At 44.4% G+C, this 18313-nt stretch overlaps 1 protein-coding gene and 2 non-coding genes across 3 annotated transcripts; all 3 read right to left on the bottom strand.

Annotated features, from left to right (window-relative positions):
• Positions 1-6095: 6095 nt before the first annotated feature.
• LOC141606853 (malate dehydrogenase-like) lies at positions 6096-11114 on the bottom strand. Its single transcript, XM_074426194.1, has 7 exons — positions 10702-11114; positions 8457-8615; positions 8197-8372; positions 7215-7492; positions 6821-6956; positions 6586-6697; positions 6096-6385 (listed from the first exon to the last, which is right to left on the bottom strand). The coding sequence occupies exons 1-7, from the start codon at positions 10742-10744 to the stop codon at positions 6291-6293; spliced, it is 999 nt and encodes a 332-aa protein (XP_074282295.1). The 5' UTR covers positions 10745-11114; the 3' UTR covers positions 6096-6290.
• Positions 8919-9038, bottom strand: LOC141609958 (small nucleolar RNA snoR126). The gene has a single exon (XR_012527857.1). It is a non-coding gene; the product is annotated as a small nucleolar RNA snoR126 (small nucleolar RNA).
• On the bottom strand, positions 10126-10178 carry LOC141609959 (small nucleolar RNA snoR126). Its single transcript, XR_012527858.1, has one exon. It is a non-coding gene; the product is annotated as a small nucleolar RNA snoR126 (small nucleolar RNA).
• Positions 11115-18313: the final 7199 nt, after the last annotated feature.

The following is an 18313-nucleotide window of genomic DNA, read 5'->3' as shown; positions in this document are numbered from 1 at the left end:
AGGAACTTTCTATGTGATTTCCGGAGAATTTTGTTCCGGGACCCCGGAATCCCAAAAAACCGTGTATTATACACTTCAATTTCAGCCGTTCGGAAGGTCGTACCGGACCCTGTTTCTTTTTCTTCCTGTTTTTCAATCCTTCGTCCGAGCTCATTTCAGGAATCAACCTGTTCGATTTCAGGAATCAACCTGTTCGATTTCAGGAATCAACCTGTTCGATTTCAGCCTCAAATAACGAGCTTTAACACATTTTTCACGATAATCCGAGTTTCGGCGAATGCTGGTTTGTGGCACACCGGCATCCCCAAATGTCTTCCGTTGGTGCTCGAACTTTGCGTGGCCGCTTTATCTGACCCGAGGAACTTTCTATGTGATTTCCGGAGAATTTTGTTCCGGGACCCCGGAATCCCGAAGAACCGTGTATACACTTCAATTTCAGCCGTTCGGGAGGTCGTACCGAACCCTGTTTATTTTTCTCCCTGTTTTTTAGTCACGCGTCCGAGCTCATTTCAGGAATCAACCTGTTCGATTTCAGGAATCAACCTGTTCGAATTCAGACTCAAATAACGAGCTCTAACACATTTTTCACGATAATCCGAGTTTCGGCGAATGCTGGTTTGTGGCACACCGGCACCCCCAAATGTCTTCCGTTGGTGCTCAAAATTTGCGTGGCCGCTTTATCTGACCCGAAGAACTCGGACCCTGTTTCTTTTTCTCCCTGTTTTTCAATCACGCGTCCGAGCTCATTTCAGGAATCAACCTGTTCGATTTCAGCCACAAATAACGAGTTTTAAGACATTTTTCACGGTAATCCGAGTTTCGGCGAATGCTGGTTTGTGGCACACCGACACCCCCAAATGTCTTCCGTTGGTGCTCAAACAGTGCGTGGCCGCTTTATCTGACCCGAGGTACTTTCTATGTGATTTCCGGAGAATTTTGTTCCGGGACCCCGGAATCCCGAAAAACCGTGTATTATACATTTCAATTTCAGCCGTTCGGAAGGTCGTACCGGACCCTGTTTCTTTTTCTCCCTGTTTTTTAATCACGCGTCCGAGCTCATTTCAGGAATCAACCTGTTCGATTTCAGAAATCAACTTGTTCGATTTCAGCCTCAAATAACGAGCTTTAACACATTTTTCACGATAATCCGAGTTTCGGCGAATGCTGGTTTCTGGCACATCGGCACTCCCAAATGTCTTTCGTTGGTGCTCGAACTTTGCGTGGCCGCTTTATCTGACCCAAGAAACTTTATATGTGATTTCTGGAGAATTTTGTTCCGGGACCCCGGAATCCCGAAAAACCGTGTATTATACACTTCAATTTCAGCCGTTCGGGAGGTCGTACCGGACCCTGTTTCTTTTTCTCCCTGTTTTTCAATCACGCGTCCGAGATCATTTCAGGAATCAACATGTTCGATTTCAGCCTCAAATAACGAGCTTTAACACATTTTTCACGATAATCCGAGTCTCGGCAAATGCTGGTTTGTGGCACACGGCACCCCCAAATGTCTTCCGTTGGTGCTCGAACTTTGCGTGGCCGCTTTATCTGACCCGAGGAACTTTCTATGTGATTTCCGGAGAATTTTGTTCCGGGACCCCGGAATCCCGAAAAACCGTGTATACACTTTAATTTCAGCCGTTCGGAAGGTCGTACCGGACCCTATTTCTTTTTCTCCCTGTTTTTCAATCACGCGTCCGAGCTCATTTCAGGAATCAACCTGTTCGATTTCAGCCTCAAATAACGAGTTTAACACATTTTTCACGATAATCCGAGTTTCGGCGAATGCTAGTTTGTGGCACACCGGCACCCCCAAATGTCTTCCGTTGGTGCTCAAAATTTGCGTGGCCGCTTTATCTGACCCGAGGAACTCGGACCCTGTTTCTTTTTCTTCCTGTTTTTCAATCACGCGTCCGAGCTCATTTCAGGAATCAACCTGTTCTATTTCAGCCTCAAATAACGAGCTTTAACACATTTTTCACGATAATCCGAGTTTCGGCGAATGCTGGTTTGTGGCACACGGCACCCCCAAATGTCTTCCGTTGGTGCTCGAACTTTGCGTGACCGCTTTATCTGACACGAGGAACTTTCTATGTGATTTCCGGAAAATTTTGTTCTGGGACCCCGGAATCCAGAAAAACCGTCTATTATACATTTCAATTTCAGCCGTTCGGAAGGTCGTACCGGACCCTGTTTCTTTTTCTCCATGTTTTTTAATCACGCGTCCGATCTCATTTCAGGAATCAACCTGTTCGATTTCAGGAATCAACCTGTTCGATTTCAGCCTCAAATAACAAGCTTTAACACATTTTTCACGATAATCCGAGTTTCGGCGAATGCTGGTTTATGGCACACGACACCCCCAAATGTCTTCCGTTGGTGCTCGAACTTTGCGTGACCGCTTTATCTGACCCGAGGAACTTTCTATGTGATTTCCGGAGAATTTTGTTCCGGGACCCCGGAATCCTGAAAAACCGTGTATTATACATTTCAATTTCAGCCGTTCGGAAGGTCGTACCGGACCCTGTTTCTTTTTCTCCCTATTTTTTAATCACGCGTCCGATCTCATTTCAGGAATCAACCTGTTCGATTTCGGAAATCAACCTGTTCGATTTCAGCCTCAAATAATGAGTTTTAACACATTTTTCACGATAATCCGAGTTTCGGCGAATGCTGGTTTGTGGCACACCGGCACCCCTGTTTTTCAATCACGCGTCCGAGCTCATTTCAGGAATCAACCTATTCGATTTCAGGAATCAACCTGTTCGATTTCAGCCTCAAATAATGAGTTTTAACACATTTTTCACGATAATCCGAGTTTCGGCGAATGCTGGTTTGTGGGACACCGGCACCCCCAAATGTCTTCCGTTGGTGCTCAAACTTTGCGTGGCCGCTTTATCTGACCCGAGGACCTTTCTTTGTGATTTCCGGGGAATTTTGTTCCGGGACCCCAGAATCCCGAAAAACCGTGTATTATATACACTTCAATTTTAGCAGTTCGGAAGGATGACCGGACCCTGTTTCTTTTTCTCCCTGTTTTTTAATCACGCGTCCGAGCTCATTTCAGGAATCAACATGTTCGATTTCAGGAATCAACCTGTTCGATTTCAGCCTCAAATAACGAGCTTTCTCACATTTTTCACGATAATCCGAGTTTCGGCGAATGCTGGTTTGTGGCACACGGCACCCCCAAATGTCTTCCGTAGGTGTTCGAACTTTGCGTGACCGCTTTATCTGACCCGAGAAACTTTCTATGTGTTTTCCGGAGAATTTTGTTCCGGGACCCCGGAATCCCGAAAAACCGTGTATTATACATTTCAATTTCAGCCGTTCGGAAGGTCGTACCGGATCCTGTTTCTTTTTCTCCCTGTTTTTTAATCACGCGTCCGAGCTCATTTCAGGAATCAACCTGTTCGATTTCAGAAATCAACCGGCTCGATTTCAGCCTCAAATAACGAGCTTTAACACATTTTTCACGATAATCCGATTTTCGGCGAATGCTGGTTTCTGGCACATCGGCACTCCCAAATGTCTTCCGTTGGTGCTCGAACTTTGCGTGGCCGCTTTATCTGACCCGAGGAACTTTCTATGTGATTTCTGGAGAATTTTGTTCCGGGACCCCGGAATCCCGAAAAACCGTGTATTATACACTTCAATTTCAGCCGTTCGGGAGGTCGTACCGGACCCAGTTTCTTTTTCTCCCTGTTTTTCAATCACGCGTCCGAGCTCATTTCAGGAATCATCTGTTCGATTTCAGCCTCAAATAACGAGTTTTAACACATTTTTCACGATAATCCGAGTTTCGGCGAATGTTGGTTTGTGGCACACCGGCACCCCCAAATTTCTTCCGTTGATACTCAAACTTTGCGTGGCCGCTTTATCTGGCCCGAGGAACTTTCTATGTGATTTCCGGAGAATTTTTTTCCGGGACACCGGAATCCCGAAAAACCGTGTATTATACACTTCAATTTCAGCCGTTCGAGAGGTCGTACCGGACCTTGTTTCTTTTTCTCCCTGTTTTTCAATCACGCGTCCGAGCTCATTTCAGGAATCAACCTGTTCGATTTCTGTCTCAAATAACGAGCTTTAACACGTTTTTCACGATAATCCGAGTTTCGGCGAATGCTGGTTTGTGGCACACCGGCACCCCTTTTTTTCAATCACGCGTCCGAGCTCATTTCAGGAATCAACCTGTTCGATTTCAGCCTCAAATAACGAGCTTTAACACATTTTTCACGATAATCCGAGTTTCGGCGAATGCTGGTTTGTGGGACACCGGCACCCCCAAATGTCTTCCGTTGGTGCTCAAACTTTGCGTGGCCGCTTTATCTGACCCGGGCAACTTTCTATGTGATTTTCGGGGAATTTTGTTCCGGGACCCCAGAATCCCGAAAAACCGTGTATTATACACTTCAATTTTAGCAGTTCGGAAGGTTGACCGGACCCTGTTTCTTTTTCTCCCTGTTTTTTAATCACGCGTCCGAGCTCATTTCAGGAATCAACATGTTCGATTTCAGGAATCAACCTGTTCGATTTCAGCCTCAAATAACGAGCTTTAACACATTTTTCACGATAATCCGAGTTTCGGAGAATGCTGGTTTGTGGCACACGGCACCCCCAAATGTCTTCCGTTGGTGCTCGAACTTTGCGTGACCGCTTTATCTGACCCGAGGAACTTTCTATGTGATTTCCGGAGAATTTTGTTCCGGGACCCCGGAATTTCGAAAAACCGTGTACACTTCAATTTCAGCCGTTCGGAAGGTCGTACCGGACCCCATTTCTTTTTCTCCCTGTTTTTCAATCACGCGTCCGAACTCATTTCTGGAATCAACCTGTTCGATTTCAGGAATCAACCTGTTCGATTTCAACCTCAAATAACGAGCTTTAACACATTTTTCACGATAATCCGAGTTTCGGCGAATGCGGGATTGTGGCACACCGGCACCCCCAATGTCTTCCGTTGGTGCTCAAACTTTGTGTGGCCGCTTTATCTGACCCGAGGAACTTTCTATGTGATTTCCGGAGAATTTTGTTTCGGGACCCCGGAATCCCGAAAAACCGTCTATTATTTTATACGCTTCAATTTCAGCCGTTCGGGAGGTCGTACCGGACCCTGTTTCTTTTTCTCCCTGTTTTTCAATCACGCGTCCGAGCTCATTTCAGGAATCAACCTGTTCGATTTCAGGAATCAACCTGTTCGATTTCAGCCTCAAATAACGAGTTTTAACACATTTTTCACGATAATCCGAGTTTCGGCGAATGCTGGTTTGTGGCACACAGGCACCCCCAAATGTCTTCCGTTGGTGGTCAAACTTTGCGTGGCCGCTTTATCTTACCCGAGGAACTTTCTATGTGATTTCCGGAGAATTTTGTTCCGGGACCCCGCTACCTTATCAGTTCCTAATTTTCAGCTACCTTATCGGTTACCTTTTCAGGTTTCAGTTAGCTTTTCATTTTTCAGCTACCTTTTCAGTTAGTTTTATCAAACAAAGCTGTACACGTTACACCATTCTTCCCCACTCCCAGTTCATGTTGCGGGCGGCAAACCTAATACCTTATGCTCTTTTGTTTCCCCTTCCACCAGGCCTCACCCCAGCCTTGTCAACAAGAGTGGTACCTTTGCTACCTTACACCCACTATGATGACCGCACTCAACAAACCTAGCGGCTAATGCTAACTTTGCTCAGCCTTACACCCGACCTTCCCTCAATCTCCGTTGAGGCTAACAAACTTGTTTAGTCATCTCTTCTTTACTCGGATTTGAAAGATACTAAAAGTGGAGCTGTGGCTGCTCATCTGGGGCCTTCGATAAAAATAATATTGAAACTAGAAGAACAATTTCGGTGCGAGGTAGCAACAGAATATGAAGACGAACCATTGACAAAGGTCTCAACTCTCAAATTCAGGCTGACGGTAAATGAACGGTCTAAAAACCACAAAAGTTGACAACCCAAGGGGAAAAGGGCCAAGTTCGATACCACCCTACTCAAATTGAATTATCTGAATTCAATTATACTCGTACTAAAATATTTCAAGCGAGTATGATAATACTTTTCATGCATAACATCGATAGTATTGCATAAAGCTACAATCCCGCATCACCTTAAAAGCAAGTTTTCTTCACTCAAAGTTTGCAGAGAATCAATTTTCAGAATACAACTGTAAAAATCACAGTACAACCCGAAACAGGGCTAAGGAGTTCAAACCGTCTCATAACATGGCTTATTGCAAAACTTTCGCTATTGAAGCAGGTCCAAGATCAGGACACACTTGAAAATACGAGAACACGAAGATTAAGTGAGGCATGAGTACGCCAAAGTCTTCTCCTCAACAAGCTCTGCACCGGTTGCGTCCATTTTCTGCCTGGAGTGCTCATCAATGGGAAGCCCTGTAAAAGAAGTAAAAGAAATGTCATAATCAAATATCAACATTTGGTAAGCCGCATACTAATGCGGTGTGACCGCGTTGACGATGCAACAATCAAGATCAGACCGCGATGACCATCCCAAGATTAATACCATACCGGTATCTAACACACTCACCAACGTCCAAGTGTAAATTTTGAAAGAGTAAATCTGTCAACATTACCTTGGACAATTTTCCATTCTCCATCTTTGCAGGTGACGGGGAAGGAGTAGATGATTCCAGCAGGTACATTGTATGATCCATCAGAGTACACACCCATAGAGACAAAAGTGCCCTGCCATCAATAATTAACACGTTTAAACACAACACATGAAGGATAGAAACAGCTGAAATCTGAATAATTATAACTATCCAAAAGGCCAAACATGGAATTCCGGAGGTATAATTTAACACCGACCTCAGGAGTTCCAAGCACCCAATCACGAATGTGGTCGCATGCTGAGCTGGCAGCAGACAAAGCACTGGAGAGCTTCCTTGCCTTGATGATTGCAGCCCCACGTTGTTGCACGGTACTAATGAACTCTCCGTTCAACCTGTCAAAATAGACATTTCAACCAAATTAGGTTATTCCCTCTGTTCATATATGCGCTTTATTATTTTCATGTCGGGATGACCATGAACAGACCACTGCATTGAATATTTCACTTCTTTTATCTTTATATTTCCATCATTCCATCGACATATTCTCATGTTTCTTCATTTTTGTGCAAAGCATAATATGTTTATTCATGGATGGATAACTATAATTGAGTGTCCTAGTACAATAAAATTTCGGAATCTGTCTCACTTACCATGCATCATCAGCAACAAGCTCACGGACAGGCTTCTCACCACTAGGTGTGTTCACAGTTGCATGGTTGACATCAGGGTACTGTGAGGAGGAGTGGTTTCCCCAGATGATAACATTCTTAACATCAGATACCTGGACATTCAATCGCTCTGAGATTTGACCAAGAGCTCGGTTGTGGTCCAACCTTGTCAGGCAAGTGACGTTCTTTTCTGGGATTGATGGCGCAAACTCCTTCAGGATCAACGCATTGGTGTTGGCAGGGTTGGCAACAACCAAAACCTGATAATACATGTAGCAATAGCTTAAAAAGAAGCAAAATGCTTGGGAATTATTAAAAACCGAATGGGATCTGAAGCATTGCTCATTAAGTATCAAACAACATACTTTAGTTACATAACCCAAATTATTGGCAAAATACATTATAGTTTTCTTTCACTATACGTCTGTACCCAATGATAATACATATATATACTCATAATATTAATCTTATCCTTCATAAGTGATTATACAAACATGTTAGGACTTTGGTGCGTCCCTAAGACCGCCTTAAACAACAGTCTTAGACGTCACCCTTATATCTCAAAAGCTATTGACAGTACATGAGTACATAACGATTAATGGTGAGGCCATTTCCTATGTTTTTTCTACCATTTAACACACAAGATTAACAATCAAATGACCACACAATTGACATGTCTGAATTCAGTAAAAACATTAGTTGCATTGATGAACAAATCATTAAACAAATAAGGTGAATAACTGAAATGAACTGCCTAGAGATATTTTGAGCGGATTCAATAAGCTTATCTGTGGACATCACTAAGCTAATGTAATCATACTACTGCAAAGTCTTCCATCATGTTGCGAGTAGTTATGCATCAAAATTTCTCAGCATGTTACACATTGCACAGAGCATGCGCCAGTTTTCTCAGAAAGATATGAACAAGAGAACTACTAATCACAAACAATGAAAAACAATCAACCTTGCAATTGGGAGCAGCATGTTGCTCAAGGGCAGAGGCTTGGGACTTGTAGATGGAAACATTCTTTGACATAACATCCTTCCTCTCCATGCCTTCTTTCCTGGGGAAACCGCCAACCATGACAGCAACGTTTACACCTTTGCAGGCCTCGACAACATCAGTTGTAGCAACGACACCTGAACAACAAGAGCAAAACCTTGAATAATGTTTCCACTAAATCTCACTGTGTTTTAAAAGTAAGAAAACCACAATTCAACAACCTTTGAGGAGTGGGAATGCAGCGTCCACAAGTTCCATCTTCACTCCGTTCAAGGCCTCAGCAGCAGGTGGAATGTCAAGCATGTGTAAGATTACAGGCTGGTCAGCGCCCAGCATAATACCTCTGGCAATCATGGGAACAAGAGCATATCCGATTTGCCCTAAACATCAAAAACATCTCCTCATCAATTACATACCATCAGCAATTTGCTTACATAGTTACAAACAAACATATTCATCCAAATTCAATCAGAAAATAATGGTACACAAGTATATCATTGGTAAGACTTAAATGTTTCGTAAGACCTATATTCGGGACAATGCAAACAATGCCAAGTAACCACCGTAACGGCAAATGCTAGGAACAGACAACAGGTTCACTCATTCCAAAGGTTAAGTATATAATAAGAAAAAAAAATCTATGAAGTGAAATCTAGATTGAAGACGAAAATTTATAGACATAAAAGGCTCAGACACGCATAAATGCATTCTTCATGAAAGTATACATATGCCGAGGCACCGTATACTTGCAATTGGTCTTTACAAAAACATCAGCATCGAGAAATGTTTTGTCATCACAGCCTTCATACAAGTTCAAGATAGTATGGTTAACATTGAATAATCGCTATAAGAAATTTCAGTCATCAAACCAGTACATTGACAACACTTCCAACTAACCATAAAAAAGAACATGAACGAAAACAATTCCAATATGTATCCACCCCCACAACAAAAAATATTTCTACCGAAAACGGAAAAAGACTGACAAAAAAATATCTCTGCATTGCAAAAATAAAAACTGTCCACATTTAACTTTGTTGGTAAAAAACACTCATCGACTATGACTGATATTTTCCCACAATATACCACATTTCCAAACTTCCAAAAACTATATGAAAAATTTATTTTGATGAACTAAAACCAACAGGTTTTTGCATTGTATCTTTATCTTTTGGAGAAATTAACGGTCAAAACATAAATTAATTGACCACCAAACTCAAATGGCGACAATAAATTTGAAATAAACAGAAGATTAATTTGAAGTCTAGAGACAGGCTCAGACATGCATACATGCTGTCATCACAAAAGTATACAAATGCAGAAGCACTATAAACTTGCATATCATCTCACGCCTCATTCTTTTGGACTTCAACTCAACACAAATCAGTTCAGTTTAGATCCAATAAGTTTAGTTCAATTCAATTCAATTCAGCTCAATTCAATTCAATTAGTTTCAGTCCAAAAGAATGAGGCCACGACAATAATCTCAGTATCGAGAAACGTTTTCATCATCACAGCCTTTGACAAAACTTAATCATACTATCGTTTCCACCTCCCACCAACAAAATCTCAATTTTCTCTATTTTACTGAAAATTAAACTTCAGACTCAAATCTAAGCGACAAAATTAAGTTCAGACACGAAACTCCAATTGTGGTAATAAATTTGAAAAAGACAACGCTATTTAAGATCAAACGACAGGCTCAGACACGCATAAATGCTATCATCACAAAAGTATACAACTGCATAAGCACTATATACTTGCAAATTGTCTTCGGCCCCGTTCTTTTAGACTTAAGTTCAGTCAATAGTTCAGTTCAGATCCATAAGTTCAGCTTAATTCAATTCAATTCAATTCAACTCAATTCAAGTAGTTTCAGTCCAAAAGAACGAGGCCTCAGACAATAATATCAGCATCGAGAAACGTTTTCGTCATCACAGCCTTTGACAAAACCTAATCATACTATCGTTTCCACAATCCACCAATAAAATGACAAATTCTTCATTTCTCATGAAAATCAAAATTCAAACTCAAATCTAAAAGAACAATCAACACTAATCACATCAAATAAAATATCTATCTGCTCTACAAAATTAAGCGATTAAATTCACCAAATAAATCATCTGTTTTCTCCAATCAAACCTAATTCAACTGAAAACACGATTAAAATCGACGAACAACAATATCAATACGAAAACAAATCAGATCAAAACAACAAAAAAATTAACAATTGATAAAATCAGTAACTATGATCGACGAAACCCTAAGTTTGAGATTAATAAATTAAAAACAAATTGAGATTTAAAATAAATTAGATCTAGATAATATCTTAACAAATGAAATACTCCGTCCACATAAATCATTTGTTTACCTTTGATTAAAATACTCTCACATCTCACAGTGAATATAAAAGATAAACAAATGACGGAGACGGAACGAGTAATAAGATGAGTTTCGAGAGATTACCGGCAGCGCCGGTGACAAGTACGCGAAGAGGATCTCTGGCCATATTCTCCGGCGAAATCTGATGAGAGAAGAAGGGAGTCAAAGTGAATGAGAGTAGAGAGAAGAGTGAGTAGAGAGACGAGAGTTTTTGAGTGGTGTGGATGTAATGTGTGGGTATTTATCAGGGTTTTGGGCGGATTTTACTATAGTTCGTGTACGAGTGTATGGGTCGGTTCAGATCGGGTCGATTTTGGTTTGGGTTTCTGTTTCTGGTCGTTTTTTAGATTCATTTTACCAAGTTTATATGGATAATATCAGTTTGCAACAATAAACATCGAGTCGTGTTATATTAGCTCGAGTCAATTTGTGCTAACAATCATGTTGGGGTCCTCAGCTTGACTATCGGGTCGAATTTTGGAAGAATTATTCAGGTCGAGTCAATGACCTTTACACTTGTATTTGTTACCCTACTTCGGAGTTCGGACGGTAATATACGTTGTTTACCTAACGCAAAATAAATGAATTAGGTACGGTGTAGTTGATACACATAAAAATGAGACTAAGGATAGCTTAGTCATTTATTTCTTTTGTTTCTTACTTCCCAAGTCATTAGTTACCTGGTAATATAATCAATCAATGAATTTTATGAATGAATTTATGAGATTTATTATCTCGTTTGTCTTGATGGAATCAAGGTGAACACTTCTATTATTGGAATAGTCTATCAATTTTTGGTCTAGTTTAGATCACAAAATCTCATTGAAGACGGGCGATATCCGTCACAAGCTTGTGACGGATACCGTTTCCTCTCACAAAATGCCCATTGAGAGGTGAGTGGGAAGCACATGGGAAGTCTTCACTCTCTCTCTCCTTTTGTGAGAGGTCATGTTTGTGACGGGATTAACCCGTCACAAGCAAGACTAGTTGAGTTTAGATTGGTTGGAGTTTTATAGCATTTGACTCTTCGAGGTTTGTTTGTCAAATAGTGATCACAAATCTGATAAACTGTACCAAAACATGCACAAATTAGATGGTGACTTGCTGTATTAGTATGAGTCACAGTTTTGGGGCCAAAAATTGACCGTAAATCACACCTCTAATTATAAATGAAGCTAAGATGTGGACTCTATAAAATGTGCCTTTTCATGCCTTCCCATAGACATAGTTATTGCTCCATGGGGCAATATACCATTATACCCTCTAAGATCTTTTCTACAACTTATCGTATAAGACGGTTTTATTTGTACAATCGACCTTGTTACCTCTACTAAAGTTTACTCTAGTAAATGACATTATTAACATGTAAATATATTACGCATTTGTTCCGGGTGTAATTTCGGAGCAGTGTTATGACCACGTAAGCTTTGTTGAATGATGACTTTGCTTGACTCTTCCTTTCGGCCTCTCCTGAAACAATGAACAAACTGAGAGCTCGGCTTGGTACCGAGCGTACTCACTCCGACGCTCAAGTCAGTAAACTTAAAGGGATTAAGTTGTGTGTTACTTGACAAAGTATATTGTAGAGAGATAAGGAAGTTTATACCAGATTATGAGATGTTTAGGTTATATTTCGGATCCTTTTCTCAATGAGAGAAGTGGAGTATTTATAGACTTTCACCTTTTGTCACGTAGTGGCCAAGTGGCCAAGTGGAAAGGAAGCGGTGGAAAAGATCGTTCTACCCTCGCCGAGGGACCCATGGCAGCCTACCGTGGCTGGTTGACTCCATGCCGAGGGGTCTTGGATATGAATACGCGGATATGTCTCCCGGCTGGCTGGTTGCCTAGCCGAGACCCAAGTGACAGGCCGACAGGCTGCGTCGGTTAGGCTGTCTAAAACGTTGACTTGTTGTGGATGTCTTTGACCTTGCTCAATATGTTGACTCGATCAGCGGGTGCAGAATATGCCTCATCAGCATTTTTACGATAATTCCCCTTATACTAAAAGAATAAGAAATCTCCAAATTTTCCCTCCTAAATGAATTTGGCTATAATTAGACTTTCTTTATATCATATCTGTAATGTAATTGAGCTTTTATTATATCATATCTGTAGTTGAGATTTCATTATATTATATCTACAACTGGATTATACTTAACTTTTCCTTTTCCACCGATTAATACAAAACATTAATAATAATAAATTTTACAATTTGTTCCGGGTGTAATTTCAGAGCAAGTATTGTTATCACCCGTGGCTTTGTAGAATGACGTCTTTGCTTGAATCCTCCTTGCGTTCTCCTGAAACGATGAACAAACTGAGGGCTCGGCTTTGGCCGAGCGTACTCACTCCGACGCTCAAGTCAGTAAACTTAGAGAGGTAAGTTGTTGCTTGGCTAAGTATGTATTGTAGAGAGATAAGGAAGATATTACCAGATGAATAGTGATTCTTAGGTTAAATTGTGGATCCTTTCCTCAATGAAGGTTGAGGAGTATTTATAGACTTTCACCTTTTGTCACGTAGTGGCCAAGTGGCCAAGTGGCTAGCAGGTGGAAAGACCGTTTCACCCTCGGCCGATGGACCCATGGCAGGCCGACCGAGGGGTCTTGGATATGAGTACGCGGATATGTGTCCCGGCTGGCTAGTTGCATGGCCGAGACCAGTGTGACAGCCGATGGGTCGCATCGGCTAGGCTGTCTAAGTCGTTGACTTTGCTGTGGATATCTTTGACCTTGCTCAATATGTTGACTTGGTCAGCGGTGCAGAAAATGCCCCATCAATTTGCCCCCAGCGTAGTCTATGCCGTGGTATGCGCTCCGATGTATGTTGATCGTATATTCTGCGCAAGTAATTTGTAAAAAATTTTCTGTGTCGGCTTCTTCTACCTCGGCCTGGTTCTGCTTAGGCCGTACCATATTAGGCCGTACCATATCCCCCCTCCACATGGATGTGTAAATGGCATCCGATGTGGAAAAGAAAGTGACGCTGGCCGAGACCAGGGTTGAGAGCGCCGATTGTTTTTGATTGCTCCCGGCCGGTGCTACCTAGCTTGGTTGATCATGTGGCCAGCGGAGAGCAGATACTTGGGAAATCGTTGAGAAAGATGAATAGGCAAGGAGATATGAAGGGGCGTGTTGAAGACGCTTGGTCACTGTTGCATTGATTGACGTTCAACTGTTGTAACGATTGACATTCCGTGGTTGCATGTCCGACACGTGTCTGTTCGCTGATTGGCTGGCGCTTCATGGGCTGTGCCCTAATTGATCCTTCTTCATGGGCTTTTCCCTATAAATAGGGCAGTTGTTCCGTGAATTTGGCCACCAAATTCATTTTCTCAAATTTTTCTCCGAAATTCTCATCTCTAAACTTTCAAGGGTTTCTCTCTTCTAATCTTCAGAGTTGTTACTCCGGCGAGTGTTTTTCTTCAAGGTAAACAAACAAATTTTCTTTTATTTTGTTAAGTAATTGTTGTGAACATGTCTTCTGCTGATCCCGGACCTAGTAAACCTGCGTCGGGGGGCTCCCCGTTGCGTCTTGATAGGGAGGAGATACTAGACGCCATCCCGATAAGGTCTGGGGGCCCTAGGTCTCCTTCTCCTGAAGTTGATCCGAAAATTTTGGAGGAATGGGAGGACGATGATGATGATGATGATTTCGGTGATGATGCTGGAAGGGCTCATCCTAATGAGGGGAGGCAGTACGTCAAGGATCACGGTGACGCCTGTAAGGTCCGCCTTGACCGTGTTTGGACCCATAAGTTCGCCAGTTGTTCCGGCGAGACATTTTTCGAGGGCCATTTCCACTTTGGCAGGGGATACAAAATTGTTGTCCCTGAGGAGGGCAAGGCCGTTTGTTGCCCCCCACCGGGTTGCACCGGCGTATACATGCGGCACTTGGAGTACGGGCTCCGGTTTCCGCTGAATGAGTATGTTATGGCCATCATTAGGGCCATGAACGTCGCTGTGGCCAAACTGCACCCGTTGGCCATTAGGACCATAGTCGGCTTTGTCTGGCTCTGTCTCTTCAAGGGGGAGGCTCCAACGGTTAATTTATTCCGTCGGCTTCACCACCTTAAGCCGTCGTTTTCTGATCGCGTCGGATGGTACAGTGTGCAAATGGAGCCGGGTTACGTCTCCGTTGATAAACTTTCTTCCTGCAAAGACTGGAAAGGTCGGTGGTTGTATGTTGAGGTGCCAAATGACTATCCGCTGCCCCGGTATTTCCAGCACCAAGTTAATTTGCGGTGCGAGACTAAGGCGGAGCATGACAGATGGGTCTCCCGGAAAAAGCTTAAGATGGACGCCAGCAAGGTTCCTCTTAAGGCGGATGAGAAACTGGCGATGAGGCTTTTTGAGGCGGACAAGAGTGGGTTGCCGAAAAGATGGATTCCCCCAACGCAGATCATTCTTCAGGATGAGCCGCTTTGCCATGTCGGCCTCATACCGGCCCTAGCGCAGGGTGAGTGGGGTCGGTGTGAGGCCCATCTCTGCTCTCAACGTTTCTGTTTGAACTTCGATTTATTTCTTCTTCTTAACTCTTGCCTTGTTTCCTTTGCAGACCACTTTGGACCGGACCTGTCTGAGGATATCCTTCGGAGAATGGGGCTGAACAAGGATAAGACCGTTGCTGATTTGCACCCTAAGGCTTTGACCCGTGACCGCAGAACGTCGTCGAATGATCTCATGGATCAACAGCTGAAGGGCTTGAATATGGTGGAGGCCCAGGCGAAGGTCGTTAGCAGCATGGCGCGCCGGACGCGGAAAACAGAGTCTTTGGCGGCGACGGCGTCGACACCGGTTCCACCTCCCATCCCACCCCCCCTAAGAAGGAGACGGTGGAGATCGTTGATATTACCGATGAGGGGGACTCTGAGGCGGAGGAATCTCCCCTTGTCCGTAAGAGGAAGGAGCCTGCTCCGGCTACTGCTGAAACTGCTGTCGGCAAGGAAATCCGTTCTTCGGCCAAGAAGGCCAAGCACGGTACATATCTATCCCGTGGCCCAGATTTAACCGGTTTATTAGACGTTTCCGATGACAGGCTCTCCGGTATGTCCATGTATGTTGACATGGATGCTTTAATTGAATTTTGTGCAGATCACTCGTTGTCGGCCGTTGCTCTTAATGAGCAGCGAGTGGAGAAGAGCCCCGTGCAGGCTGGTGATCAAAACGTCACTATTGTCTCTTCATCCCAGAAGGCTTCCCAGCAAGTGCAGGCTGGTGATCAAAGCGTCACCATTGACTCTTCATCCCAGAAGGCTTCCGTCTCCCAGCTTATAGTGGAAGGCACGAAGCTGATCAAGGAGCTGGCGAGGTGGAACGAGCTGACCGGTGCTCGTATCATAGAGCAGGAGAAAGCCGTGGCTCAATCTGTTCTTGAGCGTAATGCCACTAAGAAGGTGGCCGTGTCGGCGAAAGCCGGATCTCCTCAATGAGCGAGAGGCTTAGGGGAGATGCCGAGAAGGCGCTCTTGGCTGAGAGAAAACTCAGGGAGGACGCTGAAAAGGAGGTCCTTGCTGAGAGAGCCAAGGCCGAGGCTGCGGCGGCCGAAGCTGCTAAGCTGCTGGAGAAGTGTAACCTTGTTCAGAGGCACGCCGACCTTTATTTTAAGCAGAGGGATGAATTCAGGGGCCTGTTTCAGGCCCAGGGGAAGGTGATTCGGAGCAAAGAGGCCATCATCAGGCAAAAGGAGGAGGACATTGAGATGCTCCAAACCGTCATGCTCCCTAACATGTGTGTCGAATACCGGGATCTGGCCGAAGAAGCTGCCAGGGAAGTGATTGGGAAGCTCTTTCCTCTTGATGGTTCCTTTCCGTGGGGCAAATTTGACGAGCTGTTTGACGACAAGCTCGAAGCTAAGGAGAAAGCCGTGGAGGAGAAGGCCAAGGAGGCGGTGAGGGTGAAGATAGAGAAAGAGGCGGCCGCGGAGAAGGCGGCCCTTGCTGAGAAGGCTAAGGCGGCCAAGCAGAAGCCGAGAGAATGAGGGGGCCCGAGGCCGCCGAGGCTAAGGCCGAGGCCGCTGAAGCCGAGGCCGCTAAGAACGCCTTTGGGTTGCCCATCGAAGAAGATCTTTACTACGCCGCGATGGCAAGCAGCAACAGGCATAGGGAGACGGGCGGTCGTCACCAGGCTCACCCGGCGTCTCGGATAGCTTCAGCTGTTCGGGAGCCAATTATTAAGCCCTTCATCCCTGCCATCTTTTGGCGCTTCAAATGACATATTTGTAACTTTTTGCTTTTCTTTCCCTGTATTTTGTACAACTTTGGTAGGTTGTGTTTTGGCTTATCCCTATGGGGACGACCGTCGTCTGTATTCTCCTTACTTGTAACTTGTTATCATTTTTAATAAGAGTTCGTTTCTTTTGCCTTCGGCTTGGCCGAGGTCTTTACCTCATTTTGAGTTTTCTTGCGCTAATAGTTGAGCGTCTCATCTGTACTTAGCGTTTTTACTTTGCCTCTGGCTTGGCCGAGGTCTTGTTGTCTTTTTGTGTCATTAATGGAGTGCCTCTTTGCTTCCGCCTTGGCGTGGCCGAGGCAGTCTAGAGTACGTATCTCAACTGTGTTTAACGCTCTTAAGGCATGTTGATCGCTTTTGCGAGTATCAACTGCGCTTGCCGTGACTGTCGCGGCGTCTGTTTCTTGACGATGACTGCCGCTCTTGTCGGTGTGACAGTGTGAGCCGGCGTCTGTTTCTTGATAGCGACTAACGTGGCGTCTACCACTTGGAGTGACTGCTGCGGCGTCTACCTCTTGGGGTGACTGCGACGGCGCTTGTTTCTTGATAATGACTGCCGCTCTTGTCGGTGTGACAGTGTGAGCCGGCGTCTGTTTCTTGATAGCAACTAACGTGGCGTCTACCACTTGGAGTGACTGCTGCGGCGTCTACCTCTTGGGGTGACTGCCGTAGCGTCTACTACTTGGGGTGACTGCGACGGCACTTGTTTCTTGATAATGACTGCCGCTCTTGTCGGTGTGACAGTGTGAGCCGGCGTCTGCCCCTTGATGGTGACTACCGCTCTTGTCGGTGTGACAGTGTGAGCCGGCGTCTGCCTCTTGATGGTGACTATGGAAAAATGAACACTTTGATGGAAAACTTGGATTATTCTACATTAGATATAAACATGCGTCGGGGTGTCCACAGCTGTCTTGGACACCTCCGCCGCTATACAGAGCTTTTCCTGAGGTCGCCAGTGTGCTAATGGCTCCTCAAAGGCACACCCTCCCTAGTCAGCCGTCGGTCGCATCCATGAAGTTGCCCTCCTGTTGTAAGGATGGGCTTTTTCCCTTCTCTGATTTCTTTGCCACTTTGAGGGATTGCATGTTGCATCCTCTGGCAGATATCTGGACATTGACCACTTCGTCCTTCCCGTCCTTGGAGACGAGCTTATGCGCTTCCCCCCGGTCCGAGACATACATCAATGTCAGGGCCCGGATGGACATTACTGTGTCGGCCTCGCTAAGAGTAACTCGACCTATGAGAACGTTGTAGGCGGACGAGCCGTCAATGACTACGAACTCGGCTAGGACATTCTTAGCCGCATTCCCCTCGCCGAGCATCACCGGCAATCTGATTGACCCCAGGGGTATCAGGCCGGCCCCGGAGAAGCTGTATAGTGGGTTGGTGCAGGGGCTCAAGTCCTTGACTTTCAGGCCGAGGTTGAGGAAGCACTCCCTGAACATGATGTTCGTGTAGGCGCCTGT

The sequence above is a fragment of the Silene latifolia genome, chromosome 10 (assembly GCF_048544455.1).
Source record: "Silene latifolia isolate original U9 population chromosome 10, ASM4854445v1, whole genome shotgun sequence".
NCBI lineage: Eukaryota > Viridiplantae > Streptophyta > Magnoliopsida > Caryophyllales > Caryophyllaceae > Silene > Silene latifolia.
This window is presented reverse-complemented; position numbering and strand designations above follow the sequence as displayed.

What these genes read in the sequence shown, in the direction of transcription:
- LOC141606853 (XM_074426194.1), bottom strand. Translation starts at nt 10,744, where the DNA reads ATGGCCAGAGATCCTCTTCGCGTACTTGTCACCGGCGCTGCCG. An exon ending in ACTTGTCACCGGCGCTGCCG is followed by an intron (nt 8,616 to 10,701) that starts GTAATCTCTCGA and finishes TTTGATGTTTAG; the next exon opens with GGCAAATCGGATATGCTCTT. An exon ending in CTTGTTGCTGATGATGCATG is followed by an intron (nt 6,957 to 7,214) that starts GTAAGTGAGACA and finishes CTATTTTGACAG; the next exon opens with GTTGAACGGAGAGTTCATTA.